Source organism: Anomaloglossus baeobatrachus, chromosome 5 (assembly GCF_048569485.1).
Source record: "Anomaloglossus baeobatrachus isolate aAnoBae1 chromosome 5, aAnoBae1.hap1, whole genome shotgun sequence".
Classification (NCBI taxonomy): Eukaryota; Metazoa; Chordata; class Amphibia; order Anura; family Aromobatidae; genus Anomaloglossus; species Anomaloglossus baeobatrachus.
In genome coordinates, this window is record NC_134357.1 from 52,865,449 (window position 1) to 52,887,349 (window position 21,901).

At 46.3% G+C, this 21,901-nt stretch overlaps 1 protein-coding gene across 4 annotated transcripts in view; it reads left to right on the forward strand.

The window, feature by feature from the left end:
* The window catches only part of CTBP2 (C-terminal binding protein 2), a 146,412-nt gene that overhangs the window by 107,227 nt on the left and 17,284 nt on the right, over window positions 1–21,901 (forward strand). For all 4 annotated transcript variants that reach the window (XM_075348499.1, XM_075348500.1, XM_075348497.1 and 1 more), the window contains 5 exons: window positions 1,239–1,383; window positions 5,060–5,266; window positions 11,154–11,368; window positions 13,337–13,467; window positions 15,620–15,747. In XM_075348499.1, the coding sequence (XP_075204614.1) occupies window positions 1,239–1,383; window positions 5,060–5,266; window positions 11,154–11,368; window positions 13,337–13,467; window positions 15,620–15,747 (826 nt within the window). The remainder of the gene's footprint in view (window positions 1–1,238; window positions 1,384–5,059; window positions 5,267–11,153; window positions 11,369–13,336; window positions 13,468–15,619; window positions 15,748–21,901) is intronic.

Here is a 21,901-nt window from a genome sequence, read left to right on the forward strand (position 1 = left end):
GTTTTTTTACTGTCACTTACAGATTAATCATGGAAGGTGTCTCATAGACGCCTGACATGATTAATCTAGGACTTATTGGCAGCTATGGGCTGCCAATAACTCCTTATTACCCCGATTTGCCAACGCACCAGGGCAAATCGGGAAGAGCCGGGTACAGTCCCAGAACTGTCGCATATAATGTATGCGGCAATTCTGGGCGGCTGCTGACTGATATTGTTAGGCTGGGGGGCTCCCCATAACGTGGAGCTCCCCATCCTGAGAATACCAGCCTTCAGCCGTATGGCTTTATCTGGCTGGTTTTAAAATTGGGGGGAACCGCACGCCGTTTTTTTTAATTATTTAATTATTTATTTCAATACACAGTATAGACACGCCCACCGGCTGCTGTGATTGGGTGCAGTGTGACAGCTGTCACTCAGCGTGGGGGCGTGTCTCACTGTAACCAATCATAGGCGCCGGTGGGCGGGGAAAGCAGGGAATACGAAATTGTTTAATGGGCGGCCGGCTTTTTCAAAACAGTAAAAGCCGCCGGAGCAGTGTGAATGCCGTGCAGCGTCGGGGATCGGGGATCGGTGAGTATATGAGAGAGGGGGATAGACTGACATGGACAGAGAGTGAGGGACAGAGATAGTGACCGACTGACAGAGATTAGTGAATGACAGACATTGTGAGGCGCTTCAGAATGCAGCTTTTCAGCTGCGCTCTGAAGCGGACCTTTTTTAAGGTGCGGTGCAGAGCGCACACCTGCGCACATAGCATCAGACACCGAAATCGTATGAGGGATGTCACACGTTACAATTCACTAGGTTCGTGCAACAAAACGCTCAATTCTAGAGAATGATACGATGTGTTTGCGATCAACGGTTTTGCGTACAATCCTGATCGCATGTAGCTGTCACACGCAGATACCTCACAAACGATGCCGGATGTGCGTCACTTACAACTTGACCCCAACGACGGATTGTGAGATATATTGAAGCGTGTGTAGCGGGCTTTAGACCCCCATGTATTTTTTTTATTTTATTTTATTTGTTAATGCAATGGTCTTGTTAACTATTTTTGTTGCGGATCAGGATCATTCAGTATCCACACTTGTTTTTGATTAAAATTGTGTCTCTAACAAGAAAGATTCAATTGTGCATCGGGGACAACAATGGTGTGTTCTATGTACAGCGCTGTGTTATATGTCAGCACTATGTACATACCAGAGCAGATTCATGGAAATGCCTATTTTGTAGGTTTTGAATGAAGCGGTGGGTGCCATGATGTACCACACGATCACACTGACACGTGAAGACCTGGAGAAGTTTAAGTCCCTACGTGTCATAGTGCGGATAGGCAGTGGATTTGACAACATTGACATCAAAGCAGCCGGAGATCTGGGTAAGAACCAAACAGCAAATGCGAGACTCGTCTTCATCTCATCTTCTCTCCCTGTATATACATTTCTTGTGAAGGACGGTCTAAAAATCAAATTTTGTTTTTTTGCAATTAATTTTGCTACATTGTAACTGGTAAAATAAGTGGTTAAAGTCTACAACAGAAATAGACTCCCAACAGATCTGAAAATCTGCACCACATATATACTGCGGCATCTTGATAGATCTGTTTGTTGGCGCAAATCTGTGGCAGATTTTACCAATGCAAATCCACAGCAAGTCTGTATCCTTAGATATTGTTCTCAGGCTTTGTTGAGTGTCAGAACGGTCCCAAAGTCGTCATCATCGTCATACAGATCCCTTTAGGCCTCTCACACTTCAGTTTTTGCCATCTGGCACAATCCGGCAAATTGCGGATAAAACAGATCCGGCATCTGATGCCGCCGGATCCATTTTTTTCCTCATAGACTTGTATTAGTGCTGGATTGTGCCGCATGGCCCCGCAATTCATCCGGCGAAATTTGTGTGCGGCCGCCGTAAGGAACGTCCAAAGGAACATTTTTTGGGTCCGGAGAAAAAAACGTAAGGCGACGGATCCGGCGTCGTCCGTCTTTTTATACAATGGAAGCCTATGGGCGCCGGATTAGTCATCATCCGGCAAATGATGGAATCAGGCGACGGATCCAGTTTTTGTTTTTGGGCATGCCCAGACATTGTGTAAATTCACTTCTGGTCACATAAAAAGTTTGTTTCTCTCTCTCTCTCCTCTCTCTCCCTCTCTCTCTCTCATTTCTCTTTTTTTTCTCTCTCTTCTCTTTCTCTCTCTTCTCTTTCTCTCTCTTCTCTTCTCTCTCGTTTCTTCCTCTCTCGTTTCTTTCTTTTCTTCCTTTCTCTCTCTCTTCTCTCTCGTTTCTCTCTTCTATTCCTCTCTCTTCTTCTTTCTCTCATTTCTCTCTTCCTCTCTCTTCTCTTCCTCTCTCTTCTCTCTCTCGTTTCTCTCTTCTCTTCCTTTCTCTCTCTTTTCTCTCTCTCTGCTCTCTCTTCTCTTTTCTCTCTCTCTTCCTCTCTCTCTTCTCTTTCTCCTCTCTTATATTTCTTCGCTCTCTCCCTCTCTCTCTTCCTTCTCTTCCTCTCTCTTCTCTTCTCTCTCTCTTTTCTTCCTCTCTCGTTTCTCTCTTCTCTTCCTTTCTCTCTCTCTTCTCTCTTCTCTCTCTCTCTTCCCTTTCTCTTTCTTTTCTCCCTCTCTCTCTCTCCTCCATAGCAAATAACCTTTGGACTGAAGGGAAAAAATGAGATGGATCTGTTTGTTTTTTTTACTGTATCCGTTGCATCAGTTTTGCCACAATCTGCGACAGATCCATCGCATCAGTCACAAACCGGATTGTGCCTGATGGCAAAAAACTGATGTGTGAAAGAGGCCTTATCTGGCGCTGGTCACTCCAGATTCTTCTTGAGTGTCTTTGCTATACAGGAAGTGCTGGACTTGCAAAATGTCTTGGTAATGTATCGGCTCCATGCTGAGCATTGCATGGAATGTCCGTATTGAATCTTCTCATCGGTGATGTATTTGTATAACCCAAGGCACAAAAATAATCCTTTTATGCCTAATCCCATGGCCTGTACCTCACTGATGAGTCTCCTGGTATTCGGTATTCTCGGGAATCTCGGGCCATTAATGATTCACCTTGGTGCTTCTGGCTTTATTAATAATTTAGCAATAAATGCTCTGCATTACTTTCATGATATTTTAATTGGCAGTGTTTTCCTTGGACAATGTTCAGCTTCAAACTGGCATAGGATGTTAAAGAATATAATATTACTGATAGAGGATGGGGCAGAAAGTGTCCCTATGACTATTTTTATTCTTGGTGGTATAAGTTTAAAATGTTTATACCCTCTCCTGTTACATTGTTCAGATCTCTCAATGTAAAGCAATGTTAAAATGACAGGGTCAGATTAGACACCAACTTGTCTTGTCATGACTAAGGGCCAGTTCCATGTTAGGCCTGAAACGCGTAGACTCTTGTCTACACACTGAGCTTTTTATCTACTGTATGGTTTAATGGCTTTTTCACAATAAAGCTTCAAAAATTTTCCAAGATGGTTGCTGGCTTTTTCCACTTCTATTGATCATCACTGTATAATGATAGCCTAGTCTATGGTGTATAGCACTACAACAGATTTTGGGGATATTTGTTTCAGGTTTTTGCTATTTAATTTTAGAACAGCCTAATGTAGGGGCAGATACTCTGACTCCAGGGATATATCACTTATTAGGCTCAGTATTGTAGGTTATATTATTCTGTTTGGAATACAATGGGGGTGACATTATACTGTCTGTGGGGACATTATACTGTGTGTAGGACTATGGTGAAGGCATTGTACTGTGTGTAGGGCTATGATGGGTACCATTATACTGTGTGTAGGGCTATGGTGGGTACCATTATACTGTGTGTAGGGCTATGGTGGGTACCATTATACTGTGTGTATGGCTATGGTGGGGGCATTATACTGTGTGTAGGACTATGGTGGGGGGTATTATACTGTGGGGGGGTATTATACTGTGTATAGGGGTTTGGTGAGGGCCATTATACTGTGTGTAGGGCTATGGTGGGGGCATTATACTGTGTGTAGGACTATGGTGAGGGCATTGTACTGTGTGCAGGGCTATGGTGGGTACCATTATACTGTGTGTATGGCTATGGTGGGGGCATTATACTGTGTGTATGGCTATGGTGAGGGCATTATACTGTGTAGGACTATGGTGGGGGGTATTATACTGTGGGGAGGATATTATACTGTTTATAGGGCTTTGGTGAGGGCCAATATACTGTGTGTAGGGCTATGGTGGGTGCCATTTTAAAGTGTGTAGGGCTATGGTGGGAGCATTATACTATCTGGGAGGATATTATACTGTGTGTAGGGCTATGGTGGGTGCCATTATATTGCGTGTAGGGCTATGGTGGGGATCAATATACTGGGGGGATATGCTACTGTGGGTAGGGCTTTGGTGAGGGCCATTATATTGTGTTTAGGGCTATGGTGGGGGCATTATACTGTGTAGGGAAACTTACTGTGTGTAGGGCTTGTGTGGAGACATCATACGTGCTGTATCATTATACTGTGCATGTGAAGGGTGCTGTGAATTCATTGTGGGGATGTCATACCTTGCTTGAGGGCAACTCTTTTTGCGATTATACTTTATGGGGGCCATAAAAGGGTTATCTTAGTTATTGGGAACACTAAGCGGCTTTTGTAGGAGGAAAATTACTTTGTAAGAGCTGCAGAGATGTGAGATATGCTCTTCTTTCATCCCCGTCAAAAGAAAAACATGAGGCTGATCTTGGAGAGTTCACTTTGTAGCATCATGTATTTTATTTTATTTTTGGTAACCGGTAAAAGGTCTCACAACTAAAAGATTATTATTTTGTTTCTCTTACTGGGAGCAATCAATCTTTTTAAAACCGTCTTACACAGTACTGATAGCACAAACTTCCATTTTATCCACTGTGTTGGAAAATTGGGGCATTAGAATGTAGGGGGCACTGTTATGTATTGAAGCAATTATTGCACAATTTGTATTATTTGACTTTTGGTGCTGAATATTAATGACTGTTCTCATAATTTCTCTGATATGTGTATTTTGTTGTGCGCCTCTTCTGAACCGGTCTGTATTTCAGGTGTGGCAGTGTGTAATATCCCCTCAGCGGCTGTGGAGGAGACGGCGGATTCTACAACCTGCCATATTCTGAACCTATATCGGAGGAACACCTGGTTGTATCAAGCGTTGCGGGAAGGGACGAGGGTGCACAGCGTGGAACAGATCCGAGAGGTGGCATCTGGGGCCGCTCGTGTTCGGGGAGAGACTCTGGGTTTAATAGGCTTTGGTAAGTTATAAACTTTTCTGAATGGCTTTACTTGGCGATGTAGATAGATACATTGATTCATTGTAACCTGACCGCTTATAATACAATGTTCCCTCTTAGACTTTTTTGAGCTGGAGAATAGGGCAGTTAGGAACCTGAGCGCTGTACGTGCTGAGTGACCGTAACCATATTGGATGAATATTGCACCTTAGTATCTAGAGAAATTTGGGGACAACGGTCCGATTTCTTCACGTCATTGCGCAACATAATCTAGATTTCCCATCTAGGAGCGGAGGTTATTGGTTATATCCTTGCTGGACTAAGGGTACCTTCACACTTAGCGATGCAGCAGCGATCCGACCAGCGATCTGACCTGGTCAGGATCGCTGCTGCATCGCTACATGGTCGCTGGTGAGCTGTCAAACAGGCAGATCTCACCAGCGACCAGTGAACAGCCCCCAGCCAGCAGCGACGTGCAAGCGACGCTGCGCTTGCACGGAGCCGCCGTCTGGAAGCTGCGGAGACTGGTAACTAAGGTAAACATCGGGTATGGTTACCCGATGTTTACATTAGTTACCAGTGTGAGCAGAGAGCAGGGAGCCGCGCACACTGAGCGCTGGCTCCTTGCTCTCCTAGCTACAGTACACATCGGGTTAATTAACCCGATGTGTAATGCAGCTACATGAGCAGGGAGCCGCGCACACTGCTTAGCGCTGGCTCCTTGCTCTCCTAGCTGCTGTACACATCGTGTTAATTAACCCGATGTGTACAGCAGCTACATGTGCAGAGAGCCGGAGCCGGCAGCACAGGCAGCGTGAGAGCTGCAGAGGCTCGTAACTAAGGTAAATATCGGGTAACCACCTTGGTTACCCGATGTTTATCTTGGATACAGCTTACCTCAGCTGTCAGACGCCGGCTCCTGCTCCCTGCTCGCTTCATTTGTCGCTCTCTTGCTGTCACACACAGCGATCTGTGTGTCACAGCAGGAGAGCGGCTTTGAAGAAAACGAACCAGGGCTGTGTGTAACGAGCAGCGATCTCGCAGCAGGGGCCAGATCGCTGCTCAGTGTCACACACAGCGAGATCGCTAATGAGGTCACTGCTGCGTCACAAAAAGCGTGACTCAGCAGCGATCTCGGCAGCGAGCTCGCTGTGTGTGAAGCACCCCTAAAGTAACACCTCAATTTATTTAGGCTAGTGAAAGGATAATTCCAAAATCTCTGATAGTCCAAGGGTAAATGTACCATCCCTGGTGGTCTAGAGGATATTTTTAAAGGGATTTTGATTCATTTGGATTTTGATCATGTGAGCACTACTGATGCTTCTCATTGGTGATCACTGGTCGTTATTTTGGAAAGCCGTTCCAGGCCAGACACTATTCCGCCTCTGAAAATCCCACTGTGCAATGTAATATTCTTGGTAGGGAAGTGAAGAGGTTAATTTAATACTTTAGTGTCCTGTGGGATTCTCACATTTCCAGTCTTGTCCTTATTGTTTGGAAGCTGGGCGCTGTTAGTGAAAGATGTGACCAAATCCCTGGTAGTCTAGGGGTAGATGTACCAACCCTGGTGGTCTAGAGAATATTTTTTAAAAGGATTTTGATTGATTTGGATATTGATCATGTGAGAACTACTGATGAGCAGATCACTAAGGGACTGGCTTCTCCCTGGTGATCACCGGTTGTCATTTTGGAAAGCCGTTCCAGGCCAGACACTAATATTATTACATGATGGCCATTCAGCCCCTGACAACCCCACTGTAAAATATAATAATCCTGGTACGGAAGTGAAGATGTTAAGTTAATACTTGGTTGTCCTGTGGGATTCTTTTCTCTCCAGGGGTAAATGTACTACCATCCCTGGTGGTCTAGAGAATATCTTTAAAGGGATTTTGATCACGTCATAACCACAGATGAGCAGATCTCTCTCTGGTGATAATCTGTCATCATTTTGGAAAGCCGTTCCAGGCCAGACACTAATATTACATGATGGCCATTCAGCCTCTGGCAACCCCACTATGCAATGTAATATTCCTGGTAGGGAAAACTTTAGTGTCCTGTGGGATTCTCCTCTCTCCAGTCCGGTCCTTGTTGTTTATAAGCTGGGCGCTCTTAGTAAAAGACATGACCAAAATCCCTGGTAGGGAAGTGAAGAGGTTAATTTAATACTTTAGTTTCCTGAGGGATTCTCCTCTTTTCAGGGGTAAATGTACCATCCCTGGTGGTCTAGAGAATATTTTTAAAGGGATTTTGATTGATTTGGATTTTGATCACGTGAGCACTACTGATGCTTCTCCCTGGTGATCATCGGTCATCATTTTGGAAAGCCGTTCCAGGCCAGACACTAATGTTACATGATGGCCATTCAGCCTCTGACAACCCCACTGTGCAATGTAATATTCCTGTGAACCAATCAGCGCCAACCAGGGGTATATATAGTGTGTCCCCAATAGATATCACTACCAATACATAAAGGCAGGCTATTATAATTTGACATCAAAACCGATACACAAAAAATAGCCACAAGCAACAATAATTAATTACCAAATATTTATTAAGTCATAATTATTAAAAAAAATATATAGCAAGGAAAATGACAACACAAGAGATGGTATTGACACAGCAACATAACACGTAAAATAACAGTATATATGATGAAGAATGTTATTTGAAGTGCAACAGATATATAGGTCACTAGATGGCAAAATCAATATACAGGGTGGTCCAAAAGTAGGTGGACAGTATATGTAATAGGGTTATGAAGCGGAGATTTATCAAACATGGTGTAAAGTGAAACTGACTCAGTTGCCCTTAGCAACCAATCAACCAATCAGATTCCACTTTTCATTCCTCACAGACTCTTTGGAAAATGAAAGGTGGAATCTGATTGGTTGCTAAGGGCAACTGAGTCAGTTTCACTTTACACCATGTTATTATTTTCTGCCCACCTACTTTTGGACCACCGTGTGTGTGTGTGTGTGTATATGTATGTATATGTATGTGTATGTGTATATATATATATATATATATATATATATATATATGTGTATATATATATATATATATATATATATATATATATATATATATATATATATATATATATATATATATATATATATATTATATATATATATATATATATATATAAATATATATAAATATATATATATATTACACACAGAATATATATACATATATTATATAAATAATATTATACATGCAGTGTGTCCACCCATCAAGGTTCCCAGCAAGGGAGCCCCTGCTTTCATTCTGTTTATGTTCTATTGTATAATGCACATAACAGGGAGTGGTGCTCTGTTTGCTGGATTTACACTATAGCTCCTGGCCTCTTCATTAGCCTCTTTTGTGTTCACCTGCTGATCTTGTAGGTTATTAAAGCCCAGAAAAGATGCAGTGTAGTGCAGGACCCAGCAAAGGAGGGTGCCTTGAAGGGGCGCTGGGCTGGTATTACAGTGGCCATTATAATATTCCAAATACCTCCATTTATAATTTTTAGGTAGCATTTATTTTGGCTTTTCACAGTGTGCAACTGGTCCCCTGTTTTTCTTCTGTGTGCGTGTGTGTGTGTGTGTATATATATGTGTATATATATATATATATATATATATATATATATATATATATACACAAATATATTTATTTATTTATTATAGTAATATTAGTGTGTCCACCCATATCCTGTCAACCGCCATTAACTCGAGAGCGGCAGCAGCTATAGGCATAGAAGTGGTGTCTACTGTAAAATAAATCAATAGCGCAATCTAAGAGCACCCGATGTATTTGTGTTAGATTAGTGTAGTTAGAAGCTGCTCACCTGCTTTAGTTGTGCGCCCTCGCACAACCTCGGTGATGAGCGTGTAATTCCTCTGGTTTTGAGGGGCTGTGGTAACTGGTGTTATCTGATCCTTTTGGCTGGATGGAGCTGGAGGCTTAACGCTGATGGCTCCTGGTTCACCGACTCCTTTGATCCTGGAGCTTTCAGGTCGGCTCTCCGTCCTCCCGCTGGATTAATCAAAGTGAACTGATAGATTCTGTGATCCTCAGCAGCTCTTTGCCGGATTCCCCTTCAGGAGTAGGCAATGTAGATAATGGTGATGAAACCGGTCTTTGAGCGCTAATGATGGATCAGATTCTAAATGTTCTTTTGAAGATTAGGCTTTATTGTTAAAAAGATAAAGCTCTTGTTATCACTTCACTTGAGTGAAGCCTATTCTTCAAAAGAACATTTAGAATCTGATCCATCATTAGCGCTCAAAGACCGGTTTCATCACCATTATCTACATAGAAGTGGTGTCTAGGTATAGTAAAGTAGCCATGTGCTGCGCAATGAAACCACCTGTAGCGCCACCTGGTGGAAAACAACAGAGTTAGGATTTTTTTTATCTCCAAAACGTAACGAGATAGAGAAAAAAAAGTGAAATAAAAAAATGTAGGGCATCATCAATTCAATACAAATCGATACCTTGCATACAGAAATGCTATGATTAGAACGTGTAAAACTCACAAGGCTGCAGACGTGAAGCGATACCTCATGGAGACCTTCCTACAAGTCACTGGGTATGGTGGCTGTGTGGAGTGGCCTCCACGATCACCGGACCTGACCCCATTGGACTTCTTTCTGTGAGGTCACATCAAACAGCAGGTGTATGCAACCCCTCCACCAACATTGCAGGACCTACGACGACGTATGACAGATACTTGTGCAAACGTGTCACCTACCATATTGCACAACATGCAGCAAGATACAGTATGCTGTGCAGAGTCCAGATGTGCATTGCAGCTGACGGTGGTCACTTTGAGCATCAAAGTTAAATGAGCGCCATATGCGTGACCAGCATTCAATGTTTTGGGGGGGTCATGGGTTTCATATCACAGCATTTCTGTATGCAAGGTGTCGATTTGTATTGAATTGATGATGCCCTACATTTTTTTAATTCACTTTTTTTCTCTATTGCGTTCCGTTTTCGAGATAAAAATGCTAACTCCGTTGTTTTCAAACAGGTGGCGCAATAGATAGTTTCATTGCGTAGCGCATGGCTACTTTACTATACCTAGACACCACTTCTATGCCTAAAGCTGCCGCCATTCTCAAGTTAATGGCGGTGGACAGGATATGGGTGGACACAATGTATATATGTAATCAATAGATATAAACTGGATGGGCTAATTAACTGTTATAAATTAATATTTCCATCTTTTGTGTTGTAATTTTCCTTGCTATATATTTTTTTAATAATTATGACTTAATAATTATTTGTTAATTAATTATTGTTGCTTGTGGCTATTTTTTGTGTATCAGTTTTAATGTAATATTCATGGTAGGGAATACTTTAGTGTCCTGTGATTCTCCTCTCTCCAGTCCTGTCCTTGCTGTTTGGAAGATCGGTGCTGTTGTTAAAAGACATGAATGTTTTGTTTTTTTCTTTCTCTTGAATGGATATTTGTATATTTTACTATTTTTCAGTATCTTGATATTTTCTTAGCACTGATGGATGTAAACTGTGACAATCTGGCTTCCTATCCGTAATCTCTAATCCCCAGTACTCCTCAGATTATATCTTCTTAGCGCTCACTGCACTTAATTGGCTAACCCACTGTAGATGGAGCACTTACTTGACATCTAGCTGAGACTCTCCGCCAGATTGGGCTGCCCTTGGGCATTGCAGATAATGTGCAGTTCTGCTTTATCTGCTCATACACCGGCCCCTATAGAGTCCGATCATTTCCTCCATTATGTCTGATCTGTTACGTTCGCCTTCTTCTGCATTCAGCTATTGCTCACGTGAATGATTGTTGGTTATTGTACGGCCATTTGTGCCGGACTGTTGTATGTGATGAGCTTGGTACAGCTGACACCTCTTCTCCCGGTGATGTTTTTCTCTCACAGGTCGTGTAGGACAGGCAGTGGCCGTCAGGGCCAAGGTGTTTGGCTTCAATGTTATCTTTTATGACCCATACCTGCAGGACGGGACGGAGCGCTCGCTGGGCGTGCAGAGGGTGTACACACTGCAGGACTTGCTTTACCAAAGCGACTGCGTGTCTCTGCACTGTAACCTGAATGAACACAACCACCACCTCATTAACGACTTCACAATCAAACAGGTAAATATCCATCAGATTCCATCATTTCATTATACCTGATACAATGTGCACAATGGAGGATGGTTCCATCGCTTTTGTACAAAGATCAGTGTCGTCCGGAACGAGTGACGCGTCTCCTTGTGACAGTACTTTCTATTTGCCCAGCTGCCTAAAGGGCTTTTGTCAGCACAAAATCCCTGTCCACGCCAAGTACAGGCGCTCGGTGCACCCTTGATGTGGCTGAGGAGTTTAGTGCACGTTCCCGATTATTTTCCTCCTCTGGTTCCTATTCTGTCAGAGCTGTCAGTCAAGGAACAGCTGGGCAGAGATACCATTGTTTCCCCAAAAATAAGACCTAACCCGAAAATAAGCTCTGGTAGAATTTTTGGGGCTTTCTTGAGTATGGTTAAAATATAAGCCCTACTCCAAAAATAAGCCCTGCAGTTCCATAAGGATGTTAAAGCTTAAAAAAAAAAAAAAAAAGTGAAAGAATACAGCCGGACTCTTCATCAAAGAAAGCAGACATCCTGAAAGGATAGCAGACATCCCCAAAAGAAACTACCCCCCCCCCAAAAAAAAAAAAATCGCACTCACTAGACCTCGAACAATTACAGTTGGCAAGTGCTGATAGTGGATGGGCTCTCACACAGAGATCTGTGTCACTATCGGATCCATCGCCGTTCCAGCCACATTGCACTGCAGCTCTCACAAACAAATCGGGTACCAGTATCACTCCGCACAAGTGATGTTGCTTCCAGTCATTAGGGGGAGCCACCGCTGTAGAACACAGGCGGACCTGACAGTGATGCAGATTTGTATGTGAGAGCCCATTCACTTGCCAACTCTAATTGTTTGGGGTCTGGTAAGTACAATTCTTTAAGGGGGGTGTCTGCTTTCTTTTAGGGGTAAACTTAGCATTACATAGAGAATAATGTAAACAGGTAAAAAACATTCTAAATATGGTATGTACCACCACTATAGGACTGGTTCTACTCAATGAGAATAGCCGATCAGATAAGACAATATAGATCTGGACCAGTAAAGGCCACTTTACACACAGAGATAAATCTGTGGCAGATCTGTGGTTGTAGTGAAATTGTGGATAATCAGTGCCAGGTTTGTGGCTGTGTACAAATGGAACAATATGTCCATGATTTCACTGCAACCACAGATCTGCCAAAGATTTTATCTCTGTGTGTGACGGGGCCTTAAAAGGATTAACACAAAATGTTAATGTTCCAGAATGTGATGAGATGAATATATCTGAATAAATGTGGATTATTGTTAATGGGGAAATTATAAGACATCCCATCTCTCTGAGCAAACAGTAATATAAGACCCTGTCTTATTTTTGTGGAAACATGGTAGCTGGAAAACAAGTAGGTGGGATTGTGCACTGGTTGGTTTGGCCACTCCCAGGGTGCGTCAGACAACTGAGCTTGGTTTGAACAGTCATTTTGGACTTACTTTATTAAACCGAAATTGGCATAAATTATAATGCAACTCTGCCCAAGCTCATGGTGTGTGTAACGTTGACTCTCCAGTGCATGGATGCCCATTATTATGTGTGAGCTGAAATGAATGGGAGATTATGGACAGAAAACTGGCAATAGACTCCAGGAAATGGAGTATAAAGACTTGACTGGGTGAGGACTTTCACGTATAGCCTTATTTCTGTGTATGGTGTTACATATTGTCTTATTTAGTTACCATCCTCTGCTGAGCCTGACCCAGTCTATACAGCAAAGCTGGAAAGTTAGCTGAGCTGTGTGATGATCAGAGGTTGTGGCTGTACTCTTATTTCATGGGACCTATTGACCTTTTTTGATCCGTAAACTCCCATCGCATTCAGCTATAATATAGATGGAAATGTCCCTCTAATATAATATATTTATTCATAAAAGCAGAGAATTGTGATTAGGGAATATCCGTGATTTATGTTTATCCCATATCCATGTGTTACAACTGTGGGCTGCGCTTTGTCTGCAGATGAGGCAGGGGGCCTTCCTGGTGAATACGGCACGTGGAGGGTTAGTAGATGAGAAGGCTTTGGCTCAGGCACTGAAGGAAGGCCGAATCCGAGGAGCAGCTCTAGACGTTCACGAGTCTGAACCTTTTGTGTGAGTATATATATGCAGTATATATTAACCTTGATAATGGTGGTCTATAGAAATGTTGGGGGTCACAAACATATTTACCTCAAGGTGTGATCAGGCATCGTCCTACCACTGTGACCACCTCACGCACTGATACTCAACTCTATTTTTTACATTAAAGGGGTTGTCCACTACTGGACAACAGCGGTTTAATAAATTTAGGACCCCATAAAAAATAAAAACTGGGTAATAAAATCCTCCTGCAATGGTGCCATTCCAGGGGTATCAGCACCCCTGTACCTACAGTACGACATTGGGCCACCCCTGCAGCAGTTGAACTGCTCGGATCAGGGGTTGCTGTGGCTCGAGGGTCTCTGGACCTGGGGGCTTGCGGCCACTCAAACGTAAAGGAAGTATTTACAAGGGATGAATGTTCATGTTGCGGTAAAGGGGAGTACCGCCGCTGCCGAAAGGAGTACCAGGGCTGATGGTGTGGGGGCAGCCAGGTGTCAGTCCCTCCGCAGGTAGGGAAGGCCCCGGACAGTGGGGATTTGGTAAACGGATGGCTTGGCCTTGGGAAGCAGGGTGCAGGGGTCAGATTACTCACTGCGGTAGTCGTGGTGCTGGATTAGGTGGAATAAGCAGACAATCACACAGATGGTAAACCAAAGTCTCTAGGTACCGCAGTCTCTACGGGGGGAGCCCGTCCAGGTCCTGCTCCCGCCCGTGTCATTTGGTAAGTCCGGAGCCCTGCCTCCGTGCACAAATTGATTGACCGTTGTGGCCCCTCGGCTTGAAGCTTTTGGGGCCCCGCTGCCCATGTGCATGTCAGCTGTGCTCTTGATGGCTGGCACTTGGGATTTCAGTGGATTGTGTGCTTTGGAAAACTCCACCCCCTCGTTGTGTTGATGCCTTCAATCTCTGAGCTCTTGGGGAAAGTTCATAAAGAGACTATCCTGCACAGGTTAATTATCAAAGCGTTTGAAGCTCTTCCCTGATCTAGGGTCCTGTACCCAGCCGTGCTCGGTATCGGTAAGTTCTTTTGGGCTTGCTGGTGCCGACAGTCCTATATGACGATGTCCGTTGCATCCCTTTCCAACATCACTACTACTGGTCCCCACCTCCTGTGGTCCCGGACCACCGTCTGCAACCCAACCTGTCACCTCCCTGGGAGCTTCAACTTCCTAGATCCTCACTCTTTGAGGGCTAATTCCCAACTCCTTGTCTACCCTCCCACCAGTCTGCCTGATCCCTAGATGGGCGGCCGTGCTCCAACTTGACCAACCGACTGGTGTGTCTGTACAGGTCATGGTGTGAGGTGTGGTTGGGATTTGTAGTGCGGATGTTAGTGACACCGTTGTTGGGAACGTGGAACCATGGGAGGTAGACCCTGCACCCTGGGTGACAGGATGCAGTTCCCTGTAGCACCCTGATGTATTCAGGGGCGCTACAACATGATTTGTTGTGTCACGTGCCGGTGGCCGTTCATCAGCTCCAGCTCATCAATATTCTATCAGGGTGAATATCTCCTCGGATGAAATAGTAAAGGAGGACATGACATAAGTGACCTCACTCTCTGGGAACAGTGGCAGCATAGCTGAAACAGCACTGCTCTGAGAACTGCTTTTATTCTACATGGGATCCTGAATTGATAAAACTGGCGTTGGCTAGTAGGGACCAACCTCTTAATATTCAAAAGTGAAAAAACACCTTTTAAATGGCTGAAAAGGAATCTGTCGAAAGGTATTTACTATATAATCTGAGAGCAGCATAATATAGGTGTAGAGATCCTGATTCTAGCAATGTCACTTACTAGGCTATTTTTTTTCCTGTTTCAATACAATCAATGTTTTATCAGAAGGAGATTATCACTACAGGACAACTATCCTCCTAGTCCAACCTCAACGCCAGCACTGATTAGCAGCTGTGTGACTGACTATACAATGTACATAGAAAGCTGTGGATACACAGCTCAACAACTGGGCTCTGCTAGATCTGCAGCAGAGAAAACTGGGATTTTATCAAAACTGCTGCACCCCATAAACTAAGTGACGCATCACTGGAATCCGGTTCTCTGTCCCTACATCATACTGCTGTCAGATTACATAGCAAACACCGGCTGACACATTCCATCTGTATTGAGAATTGTTCCCAAATTAATTTTTGTACCTTTCAGTTTTGCTCAGGGTCCGCTAAAGGATGTCCCCAATCTGATCTGCACCCCGCATACGGCCTGGTACAGCGAGCAGGCGTCCCTGGAGATGAGAGAAGCTGCAGCTACTGAGATGCGCAGAGCGGTCACAGGTCAGATGCTTCTTCTAGGATGTGGCAAAATACACAAATTGTGAAGTTTAGAATAAAGTACAATAAGTGCAAAAGAAGGTCAGGAGGAAAACGTTCTCAATGGTCCAGACCGAGCTGGCTGCGGTAATAAAAGGGACTGTTTAATTCTGATTTATGCTGACCGTGACTTGGGCAGCATTAATCTAGTGACTGGCTCCTTTTATATCCTTTTTTTCCACATGTACGTTCAAACATATCAAATGTGAGTAAAGGAGAATATCCCTATCCACCTCCACAAGTAAAGTCATGAGAAAATTTGCTTACAAGAAATATTAACCCCTTCAGCCCTAGGGCCTTTTTCCTTTTTTTTTTTTTTGTTTTTTTTTTTTTTTTTTTTTTGCTCCCCTTCTTCCGAGAGCCGAAACTTTTTTTTCTTTATCGTTCCTATGGGAGACCCAGACCATGGGTGTATAGCTACTGCCCCCGGAGGACACACAAAGTTACTACACTCAAAACGTGTAGCTCCTCCCTCCTAGCATATACACCCCCTGCTAGCCAGTCCTAGCCAGTTTCATGCTTTGTGTCAGGAGGATCACGCACACACATGCATCCTTTTTTGATTTTTCATTTTTTCTAAAGATTTGGAAGAAAAGCGGGTCCACTGGACTCCCGGCATGTCCCTTCTCACCCCCCTGGCGGCGGTGCTGTTAAGGTTGACTTCAGGGCAGGAGCCCTTCATGCCGCGCTCCTTCACCATCCCTTAGGGGCTCTGGCTTGAAGTTAGAGCCAACACGGTTCTCACTGCCTTGCAGGAGACCGGCCTCCATCCGCAGCCCTTTTGCAGGACCCTGCTGGACGGAGCACTGAACCCCCACCCCACCCAGGGACTGGGCCCTGTGTCTCAAAGCTAAGTATAGAGACGTTATTCAGAGGGTCCTTCTGCAATGTGGGGCACTTTTATTGGGGGGGACAGTGATTTACTTTGATAATGCTGCTTTTTACTGTGTTTCCGGCCGGTTCCACGGTTTTTACTGAGAACCGCGCCGATGATGCCTGATTGTCGGCCGCATGCATAACTCTAGGCCCCGGCTTCAGCCGCGGCCTAGTTTCGTTTCGTTCCCCTGCATGTCAGTCATGCAGGGGGACACTGCAGCGCCGCCCGCCGGCCGCTCTGCACAGGGGAGGACACTCCTTCTTGAGGAGATGATTCCCTCCCCTGTACATCTCCTTAGCCCTCCGATTCCCGCTCCTGGGTTAACCCCCGCCCCCCCCTCACTCTGGCGCCATTTTCTCAGCGTTCTTAGTACACTGGTTGGCGCTGGCTGCTCTGCAGTGCAGAGGGAGTGAATATCTGGCTGGGGGTCCAGGCTTGGAATCCGGAGGGCACTCATATAGCGGCCTGATAAGTCACAACCTCTGGTTGTGCACTTTTATACACTCTCAGGGCATTCTGAAGGAGTTAATTCTTTATTATTAGAACCTCCTCCTCAGCAGCATGTCTCTCTAGGAGCAAAGCTCCAAGGCTGTACACTACATGTTCTGCATGTAAGCTGATATTCTGAACCGGCACAGACCCACACTGTAATGGTTCTTATGTGGTGGTACCTCAGCCTGGAGTCTCCCCAGGCTGAACCCCTGTCTTGGGTATTCTAGACATTCTAGACAGAGCCCCCACCTCTGCAGCATGTCTCACAGAGCGAGGCTGCAGGCTGTTTTTATTGTCCACTGCAGGTAGTCTCGTACGGCTGTACCGAGCTCATAACCACTGTGGCCCCTCAGCTTGGAGGCTCATTAATGGTCCCTCCAGCTGCTCCGGTTACGGTGGCTGACCCCTGGGGGAATCCTATTTCCAGGGGTCGGCTGTCCCGGCATCTGCTGAGCATGCAGCCCCCTTCTCAGGGCGTTTTCTGCTTCAGCTCGCTCAGCAAAGCTCACAAGGGACTCTCCTTCTGGGCTCAGACCCCGTCCTCCTGACAGGGAGACGCAGGGTCCCCTGTTCTCCCCGTCCCGCAGCTCCGATTACGAGCTGACTCACTGGACGAGGAGGATGTCTCTACCAGGGGCTCGGACGCTACTTTATGTACATTGATCCGTCCGTAGGTGACGCAGATGCGAATGATTGGATTGCGTCCATTATACTTGTACTGGACATCCATCCGCCTGTATCAGGGGAGTATTCCCCGCTGGCAGAAAGGCATCAGTATACCTTTAATAGGACGAGGAGTGTGTTCCTTAACCACTCCAGTTTTCAGCCCGCTGCGTCCAAGCCCACAGCCTGTCCTGCAGACCCCACAGCGGGGTTCTGCTGCCTGTCTCCCCCTCCCATCAGAGGTGGTCAAGGAGTGTACTCATTCGCCAAGGGTGGCCACTCCAGTGTCTAGACTTTCAGCCCGGATAGTTGTATCAGTGGCTGACGGCACCTCTATAAGGATCCCACGGTACATTAATTTTGTACTGGACCTCAAGCAGCCGGAATTACCTTATCTAGGTGAACACAACGTGTGTTCCTTAACCACTCCAGTTTTCAGACCCCTGTGACCAGCCCAGGGTCCGCTCTGACAGTCGCTTCCCATGAAGCGTGATTCTGAGGACTGTGTTTCCCCTGTCCACCAATGGTGGTCAAGAAGTGGGCTCATTCACCTCAGGTGGCTCAGCCCGGACCGTTATGTCAGTGGCTGATGGCTCCTCACTTAAGGTTTTGCGGTCCGCCCGGTTGTCCTTTTGGCCAAGTCGGTATGGGGGCGGCAGGAGCTTCGTTCTCCTCAGCTTTACAGCAGTGCGTTTTTTTTGTACCTTCTCTGCTTCTCTGGAGGAGATGCATTCCCTCACAGGGACTCTATGCCCAAAACGGTTGCCTGAACTTCCAGACTTCAGTCTTTTCATCCTCTGCCAGGTCTGCCATGCTGGACACCGCAATGCGGTGGTCTTGGCTACTTTCCTCGCTATCCGCAGGCCCCTGTGGCTTCGGAGGGACCAGTTTCCTCGGAACCAACTGGATGAAATTAAGGAAGCTCTTGGCGGGGAGTGTTCTTCCTTGCCACAAACCTAAACCAGGGAACCTGTCCAGGGCAGGAATCAGTTGAGGTTTCGGTGGTTTCCGTTCCTCCATCTGATCGTCCTCTAGCTCGGCCTAGGTTCATAGAACCAAATGGCTCGAAGCTGCGTCTTCAGAAGACCGCAGGAGATGCTGCCACTGAGTCAGCTTCCTCCGAGCTATCTAGCCACGCCAACAACCTCCTTGGTCGGGGGCAGGCTCTCTCCACTTGGCGACGTAGGGTTCTAACACGTCTCCGTTCAGTGGGGGCGGGATTATATCTCCCATGGCTACAGGATGGAATTCTGTCCACCCGCCAAACAGATTTTTTCTGTCAACTCCTCCCGGCTCCAAGGCCGCCGCCTTCTCACAGGCCGTGGCATTTCTTGCAGGCCAATGGAGTAATTGTACCGGTTCCCGACTGGGAACGGTTCTGAGATTTTTGCTTAAATCTATTACTAGTCCCCGAAGAGAGCGGTGCCTTCCGACCTGGATCTTTAGCTTTTCAAGCATAGTCAGGTGTGGCGTTTTCACATGGAGTCTCGGTTTTGTTCCGTGTGTTTTTCACCGGATCAATCAAGAACCCAAGGAGATTCCCTAGCAGCCATCGGCATCAGGGATGCCTATCTGCAGGAGTCAATCGCAGTTTCACACCAGCGTTGACTACGTTTTGACAATCGGAGTGGTCCAATTCGTGGCTCTTCCCTTGGGGTTAGCCACGGCCCCTCGAGTATTCTCATTGGGGCAGCTGTGATTAAGGTCCTGCACCCCTAGGGATTTGCAGTGATCTTTTGCCCTGGACGGCCTTCTTGAGACGGTCGACGTCGTTCTATCAGACACCATATACAGGTGCTGGTCAGACGGTGGCGTCAATGGAAGCGATTCCTTGCCCAGTTCCTCCTATGTCCTCTGAGACTGGATGTTTTCCGCTGTACAAGCGAACTCCCTCCTCCCTCGGGGTGGTGGCTTCGCCACTGACCAGGGGCTCGTTTCAGTGGTGGCTTCGGCCACTCTGTCTCAGGGGCGCTCCTTCCTGGCCCCGTCCCGGGTGATCCTCACCAGGATGCTAGCCTATCCGCCTTGGGAGCAGTATATCTCCACCGTGGAGCGCAGGGCGCTTGGACTCTGTCCGAATAAGCCCTCTGGATCAATGTGCTGGAAATCAGAGCTGTATTTCTAGCTCTCTAAGCCTTCACCATCTGTTGGCGGCTAGGCACATTCGAGTCCAGTCGGACAACGTGACAGCGTTTTCCTACATCAGCTTCCAGGGCGGGCCACTCAGCCGCCTGGCAATCTTGGCGGCTCAACATTCTTCAGTGGACAAGGGACTCCCAGTCCACCGTATCCGCAGCCCACATCCTAGATGTGAAAACTGCGAGGCAGACTATTTCAGCTGTCCAACCGTGGTCCACAATCCTCAGGTTTTGCGGTAGACACACTGGTTCATGTTTGATCCCAGCTTCGTCTCTTTACGTATTTCACCCTCTACCTCTTGTCCAGAGTCCTGCGCAAGATCATTAAAGGGGGCCGTCGGGTCATTCTCATACTCCAGACTGACCCAGGCAGGCTTGGTACTCTGACCTGCTCCTTCTGTCCGTTGGGTTGCCATGGCATCTTCCGGACTGTTCAGACCTTTTCTCAAAAGGTCCGTTTTTTCCGTCAGAGTTCTGAATTCTCAGATTGACGGCGTAGCTCTTGAGTCCTGGATCTTGGCGACTTCTGATATCCTTCCTGAAGTCATCTCCGCTATGACTCGAGCTCCAAAGTGTCCTTTGACCTTTTTGGCCTTGCCGACCCTCCTGTCGCTTCCACAGTCCGGTCTACAGCTAGGACTATCCCTCATTAAGGGACAGGTCTCGGCTCTGTCAGTATGTGCCAGCGGCGTATCGTCCGGCTGGCTCCGGTGCGCTCCTTTAAGGGCACATCTCACATCATTCCGCCTTTCCGGCGGCCTATGGAGCCCTGGGACCTTAATCCGGTCCTCCCGGTTCCCGGAAACCCCCCTTTGCGCCTCTTAGGGAGGTTTCTTTGTTTCATCTTTCACAGAAAGTAGTCTTTCTAGTGGCTATATTTTCCCGCCAGAGAGTTCTGGCTGCACTCTCTCGGAGTCACCCCCTTTTTTTGGTCTTTTGCATCAAGACAAGGTGGTCTTCGTCCGATTCCGGACTTTTTTCCCTAAGGTGGTTACTGCTTCCACCTTATCCGGGGCAATTTTCCTGCCTTCCTTTTGTCCGGCTCCTGTTCATCGCTTGAGGAAGCGTTGCATATCCTGGATCTGGTGCGGGCGCTCCGGATCTATGTGTCTCGCACCGCCGTTATTAGGCGGTGCACCTCTCTCTGGTGCTGACTGCTAGTCAGCGTAGCGGTCTCTCGGCATCTAAGCCGACCCTGGTTCGTTGGCTTAGGTCGGCCATTTCCGAGACCTACAAGTGTACTCAAGTGCCTTCCCCGCCGGGGATCAGAGCACATTTGATCAGACCTGTCGGCGCCTTTTTGGGCTTTCAGGCACCAGGTTATGGCTCAGTAGGTCTGTCAGACTGCAGCTCGAATTAGTCTGCATACTTTTTCGAAGCACTACCCAAGGCATGCTCATGCTTTGGCAGACGCGGGCTTGGGCAGACGCATTTTTCCGGCGTCTGTCGCCCATTTGTGAAGTTAGGTTTGCCTGCTTCTCAGTTGTCTGTTTATTCCCACCCATGGACTGCTTTTGAACGTCCCATGGTCTCGGTCTCCCATAGGAACGATAAAGAAAAAGAGAATTTTGTTACTTACCGTAAATTCTTTTTCTTATAGTTCCGTCATGGGAGACCCAGCACCCTCCCTATTGCCTGTTGGCAGGTTTCTTGTTCCGTGTGTCTTCACCGGCTGTTATTGTTGTAGACAGAAGTTCCGGTTCTTCCGGATTTTACTCTGTCTCTTCTTGTGGGTGGATGTCCTCCTTCAGCTTTTGCACTAAACTGGCTAGGACTGGCTAGCAGGGGGTGTATATGCTAGGAGGGAGGAGCTACACGTTTTGAGTGTAGTAACTTTGTGTGTCCTCCGGGGGCAGTAGCTATACACCCATGGTCTGGGTCTCCCATGACGGAACTATAAGAAAAAGAATTTACGGTAAGTAACAAAATTCTCTTTTTATTTTTCTAT